Source organism: Agelaius phoeniceus (assembly GCF_051311805.1).
Source record: "Agelaius phoeniceus isolate bAgePho1 chromosome W unlocalized genomic scaffold, bAgePho1.hap1 SUPER_W_unloc_2, whole genome shotgun sequence".
Lineage (NCBI taxonomy): Eukaryota > Metazoa > Chordata > Aves > Passeriformes > Icteridae > Agelaius > Agelaius phoeniceus.
Window position 1 is genome coordinate 8,713,699 of NW_027509867.1, and position 6,286 is coordinate 8,719,984.

The 6,286-nt window shown below is 54.0% G+C and overlaps 1 protein-coding gene across 1 annotated transcript; it reads right to left on the minus strand.

The window, feature by feature from the left end:
- Positions 1-5,122: 5,122 nt before the first annotated feature.
- Positions 5,123-6,055, minus strand: LOC143692709 (olfactory receptor 14A16-like). The gene has a single exon (XM_077172951.1). The coding sequence runs from the start codon at positions 6,053-6,055 to the stop codon at positions 5,123-5,125; it is 933 nt and encodes a 310-aa protein (XP_077029066.1).
- Between the last annotated feature and the right edge of the window lie 231 nt (positions 6,056-6,286).

A 6,286-nucleotide genomic window follows, 5' to 3' on the forward strand; every position in this document is an offset into this window, starting at 1 on the left:
AGGGGGAGCTGGGGCAGAGTGACCAACCCAGTGACCTGACACAGCCCTGCTGGGATGGCACACAGCCCCTCTGGGATGTCACAGCCTGCTCTGTGAGCTCACAGTCTGCTCTGTGACATCAGACATCTGCCATGTGATGTCACAGCTGGCTCTCTGATGTCACAGAGGCAGTCTGTGATGCTGTAGCTTCTCCATGACCTCACATCCCCCACTCTGTGATGTCATAGCCCCCACTCTGTCACCTCATGTTACCAGATGATCAATTGTCTACACCAGGTGAGCTCACACCTGGAGCTTGTTCTCCACATCCCCAGGCCTATGGAAACCACACAAGGCCCATTGTGTGAGAAGGGGAACTGGAAGCTCAGCAGCCTCAGTGTCCTGCCAGCTCAGCCAGGCCCACTGGAACATTGGGGTCCACGACCACCAGGGACCACCAGAGAGACCCCCAGGACAGAGGAACACATGGGTAAAAAGGAGGGGGAATATGTTAATGATTTTGGGGAAATGATTATCATATGTATGTTTAGCCCAGGATAATCAATGAATATGTGAGCAAAATACGGAAAAAAACCAGAAACTTTCCTGTACTCAGCCTGCAGGGCTTTGGGAGGAGCTCTCGCCCGTGCATCCAGCTGAATAAAGAATGCTGCTTCTTAATGCTACACTGGGGTTAAGGAGTTTTTTGTTTCACTGAATTTTTGGTAATATTCCCACTGCCAAGGAAAGCTCTGTCTGCTGCTGCTCACAAACAGAGAAGGGCTGGGGGCAGATGTGGGGCTCAGAGGCTGCCTGGGGCACAGTGACCATGAAATAATCAAGTCTTCAATGTTCTGTGAAAGAAGGAGGGGCAGCAACAAAACCTCTACACTGGAATTAGGAAGGGCAGACTTTGGCCTGTTTAGGATGCTGATTTGGGGAATATAAAATCAGGTACTGACTTTTTTTAAAGAGAAACAGCCCTTAAAAACAAAGGGGTCCAGGAAGGATGGACACATTTCAAGAAAGTAATCTTAAGGGAGAAGAGCAGAATGTCCCAGTGTGGCAAAAGATGAGCTGGTGAGGAAAAGGACTGGCCTGGCTCCCTGTAGAGAGCTTTTTGGAGAGTTGGTTAGCTGAGAAAGGACATTCCGATGTGATACCGATGGATAAGGGTAAGAGAAACAAGCTGGGAACTGAACAACCGGTGCCCAATTACTGACGAAGGTCACAGTGACCTTCTCTAAAACGGGAAGACGGGGGAGAAAATTGCTTGCCAGAAAATGTAGTTATCCCAAGGTAGAGAAATTAGAAGAATGTACACATAGAAGCAAAATAATTGTTAAGAGATAGAAGTAGGTGTGTTTGATTATAGTGTGCTTTAACCAATAATGAGCTCAGATTTTGCAATATTCATAAGCTTCATTAACACTAATATAAAAATGTGTAAGCTTTCAATAAACTTCGAGATTTGCTATTCATCGCATATGGTGTGTCGCATCTCTCCCGCCGTTACGACAGCTTCCCATAGAGCTTTTGTGGAAAGTCAACGGAAGGAAGAGTGAGCATCACCTTTGGACTCAAGGTCTGGAAACTTAGGCAGTATTTAAGGATGTTATTAAGTTATGCAGAAAGAAAAGGAAAAGGGTGAAAGCTCAATTAGAACTTAACCTGTGCACTTGTTTGAAAAATAATAGAAAATGTGTCTATAAATAAGTTAATAGCAAAATATGGGATAAGGAGAACCTCTACTCTTTATTGGATGCAGTGGAGAATAGAGTAACTAAAGAAACGTCTGAACAGTTTAACACCTTGTTTGTCTCAATTTTCAATATTAGGACAGGTTGTCTTCAGGACAAGTGTTCTCCTGAGCTGGTAGATGGGCACAGGGAGCAGAACAGCCCCCTGGAATCCAGGAGGAAGCAGCTGGGGACCTGCTGAGCCACTCAGATGCTCACAGGTGTATGGGATCAGATGGGATCCATCCCAGGGGGATGAGGGAGCTGTGGATGAGCTCCCCAAGCTGCTCTCCATCATTTACCATCAGTCCTGGCTCAGCAGGGAGGGCCCAGAGCACTGGAGGGGCCAGTGTGAGCCCATCCCCAGGAAGGGCTGGAAGGAGGAGCTGGGGAACTCCAGGCCTGTCAGCCTGACCTGGGTGCCCGGCAAGGTTATGGAACAGATCACCTTGAGTGCCATCACAGGGCACCCACAGGATGGCCCAGGGATCAGAGCCAGCCAGCGTGGATTTAGGGCTGGCAGGTCCTGCCTGACCAACCTGGGCTCCTTTTATGCCCAGGTGACCCACCTGTGGATGTGGGAAAGGCTGTGGATGTTGTGTGCCTGGACTCCAGCAGAGCCTTTGACTCTGTCTCTGACAGCATTCCCTGGAAAAGCTGCAGCCCACGGCTTGGGCAGGTTCCCTCCTGGCTGGGAGATTTAAGAGCTGGCTGGAGGCTGGGCCCAGAGAGTGGTGGGGATGGTGCTGCACCCAGCTGGTGTCCAGGCACTGGTGCTGTCCCCAGGGATCTGTGCTGGGCCCAGTCCTGTTTAATATCTTCACTGATGATCTGGGTGAGGGGATCGAGTCCAGCATTCACAAAGTGCAGATGGCACCAAGCTGGGTGTGAGTGTGGATCTGCTGGAGGGCAGGACAAGAAGACGCAGCCTTAAGCTGCACCAGGGGAGGCTCAGGCTGGACAATAGGAAGGAGTTCTTCACAGAAAGGGTGAGTGGGAACTGCAATGGGCTGGCCAGGGGGCAGGTGGCAGAGTCACTGTCCCTCTCCAGTGGCACTCAGTGGCATGGTCTGGGTGACAAGGCAGTATTAGGGCATTGGTTGGACTTGATGATCCCAAAGGTCTTTTCCAGCCTATTTGATTCTGTCATTCTGTGATGACTGGGACACTCTGGGGCCCTTGTGACACTGCAGGGCCTCGTGGAACTAAGAGGACCATGGTGACACCGTGCAGCCCCACAGAGCCAGGGGTCCATGGTGGTGCTCTGGGGCCAAATGGAACCAGGGAGTGCCCCGTGACACTCTGGGCCCTCGTGGAACCACAGAGGCCATTGTGACACTGCAGAGCCTTGTGTAACCAAGGGGTTTCACCATTTTGACACTGCAAAACCAAGGGGACCATTGGGAGACTGCAGGGCCCAGTGGAACCAAGGGGCCGTTCTGACACTGCGGGGTCTCATGGCACCAAGGGGACATTGTGACACTGCAGGATCCTATGTAACCAAGGGGCCACTGTGACACGATGGGGCCTCAAGCGATCTGGAATAATGCTGTGACACTGTGTGGCCTCGTGGAAACAAGGAGTCCATTGTGACACTGAAGGGACTTGTGGAACCACAGAGACCATGGTGACAGTGTGGGACCTCATGTGGCCATGGGGCCATTGTGACACCCTGGGGCCCCATGGAACCAAGGAGTCCATTGTCACAGTTTGAGGCCTCATGGAACCAAGGAGACCAGTGTGACAGTGCAGGGCCTGGTGTAACCAAGAGGCCATTGTGACACTGAGGGGCCCCTTGGAATCAAGGACATCTTTGCAGATGACACCAAGCTGGATGTGAGTGTTGATCTGCTGGAGGGTCGGAGGGCTCTGCACAGTGACTTGGACAGGCTAGATCCAGGGGATGAATCCAACAAGGTGAAGTTTAACAAATCCAAGTGCCAGGCCCTGATATTTGGCCCCAGTGCTACAGGCTGGGGACAGAGTGGCTGGAGAGCAGCCAGGCAGAAAGGGACCTGCAGGGACTGATGGACAGCAGGCTGGACATGAGGCAGCAGTGTGCCCAGGTGGCCAAGAAGGCCAATGGCTCCTGGCCTGGATCAGGAATGGTGTGGCCAGCAGGAGCAGGGCAGGGATTCTTCTACTCTGCTCAGGGGCACTGCTTGGGCAGCACCTCGAGTGCTGTGTCCATATCTGGGCCACCTGGGGAGGGCAAGAGGAAGAAATTTGTAGCAGAGAAAGAGTAAAGAAAGCAAAGGTGAAGCAGAGGAAATGCTCAGGGCAGTTTGGGGGTGGCTGCCAGGCAGCCCTGGCTCTGAGCAACAGCGTCTGCAGTGGCACAGGAAACTCCCAGCTGATGGGAACAAACTTTCTGGCTGAGTGCAGAGGCCAGGACAAAGCTGAGTGGTTTCCCTGGTGTCCCGCAGGCCTGGCTGGCCCCAGGGGCTGATGGCATTTGTGCTCCCTCAGGTTCATGTCCCCACAGCAACAGCATGGGGGTGCTGGCCCTGCTGTGTGCAATGCAAACAGGGGCTGCTGAGGCAGTGCTGCCGTGTCTGTGCCTGCAAGGATGGGGCACCTGTGTGAGCTGGGGGAGAGGCCAGGGCTGCAGAGGGGGGATGTTGTTGGCAGCTGCATGAGGACGCTCTGGGACGCTGCCCTGGGCTGTGCAGCGCACTGGGCATGGATCAGCCCCTGCTCTGCTGCTCCTTCCCGTCTGCCCCAGGGCCCTTGCAGAGCCCCAGCCATGCTGTTTGCCCCCAGCCTGCCCACGGCCAGCCTGGGGCTGCTGACGGGGGTTTCTGTGCTGAGCATTGGCCTGGCCGTGTTCTTGAGAGAGCCTGGGCAAGGAGCCTGGAGCCCCCAGGGCCTGGCCTGAGGCGTCAGCGCTGCCCCAGCAGTGCCCATGGCCTGTCCCTGCTGCAGCCCCAGCACTGCCACCCTCAGGGCTGTGCCCGGCCCCGAGAGCACTCAGGCCCTGCAGCAACACCAGGGCCACCAGGGCAGCGGGGCAGGGCCATGGCAGCAGCACTGGCAACACCAAGTGCTGCTGCTGCTGCTGCTGCTGGACACAGCTGCTGGGCCAGCACTGATCTGCCCCAGCTCTGCACACAGACATTGCTGCTGCAGCTCCAGAGAAGGCAACAAAAGGGCATCTCTGCAGAAAACTCTGCTGGGAGATCCTTTAGTTCCTTTAAATACACTGAGAGTGCAGCCCCTCATTGACACAGTGTGTGGCCACAGGGAAGGTGGAGAGAAACAATATGAGAAATGGCACAAACAATGACATTATTTGTGGACAATATGGAAAAAGTAAAAGAAAAGAAAAAACCCCATGAACAAACCAACAAGAAGTATCAAAGATTCCATTTGTTACAAATGATTGGCATAAATTTGACAGCAGTTTAATGTTTCTGAAACCATCCAGTCATCACTCTCCACACTGCAGCCTTGAGCTCCTGGTTCCTCAGGCTGTAGATGAGGGGGTTCAGGGCTGGAGGCACCACTGAGTATAGAACTGACACTGACAGATCCAGGGATGGGGAGGACATGGATAAGGGCTTCAGGTAAACAAATGTGCCAGTGCTGATGAACAGAGAGACCACAGCAAGGTGAGGGAGGCAGGTGGAAAAGGCTTTGTGCCGTCCCTGCTCAGAGGGGATCCTCAGCACAGCCCTGAAGATCTGCCCATAGGAGAAAACAATGAACACAAAACAGCCAAGTCCTAAAAAAGCACTAAGAGCAATGAGCCCAAGCTCTCTGAGGTAGGATTTGGAGCAGGAGAGCTTGAGGATCTGGGGGATTTCACAGAAGAACTGGCCCAGGGCATTGCCATGGCACAGGGGCAGGGAAAATGTATTGGCCGTGTGCAGCAGTGAAAAGAGGAAGCCACTGGCCCAGGCAGCTGCTGCCATGTGGGCACAAGCTCTGCTGCCCAGGAGGGTCCCGTAGTGCAGGGGTTTGCAGATGGACACGTAGCGGTCGTAGCACATGATGGTCAGGAGGGAAAACTCTGCTGAGATAAAGAAAAGAAAGTAAAAGAGCTGAGCAGCACATCCAGTGTAGGAGATGTTGCTGGTGTCCCAGAGGGAATTGTGCATGGCTTTGGGGACAGTGGTGCAGATGGAGCCCAGGTCAGCGAGGGCCAGGTTGAGCAGGAAGAAGAACATGGGCGTGTGCAGGTGGTGGCCGCAGGCTACGGCGCTGATGATGAGGCCGTTGCCCAGGAGGGCAGCCAGGGAGATGCCCAGCAAGAGGCAGAAGTGCAGGAGCTGCAGCTGCCGCGTGTCTGCCAATGCCAGCAGGAGGAAGTGCCTGATGCAGCTGCTGTTGGACATTTACAGAGCCTTGGCATGGGGATCTGTAAAAAAAGTAATCATAAAATAGTTTGGCTTGGAAAAGAATTTAAATATCCCAGCAGAGGCTGGGGGCACTTTCCCCCCACTGCCTGCCCAGGGCTCTGCTGCCTGGAGCTGTCCCTGCCAGCAGCTGCTTCCCTGTGCCCAGGGCTGGGCCCTGCCAGTGCTGCCAGAGCCCAGCCCAGCCCTGGGGGCTCAGCTCTGCCCTGC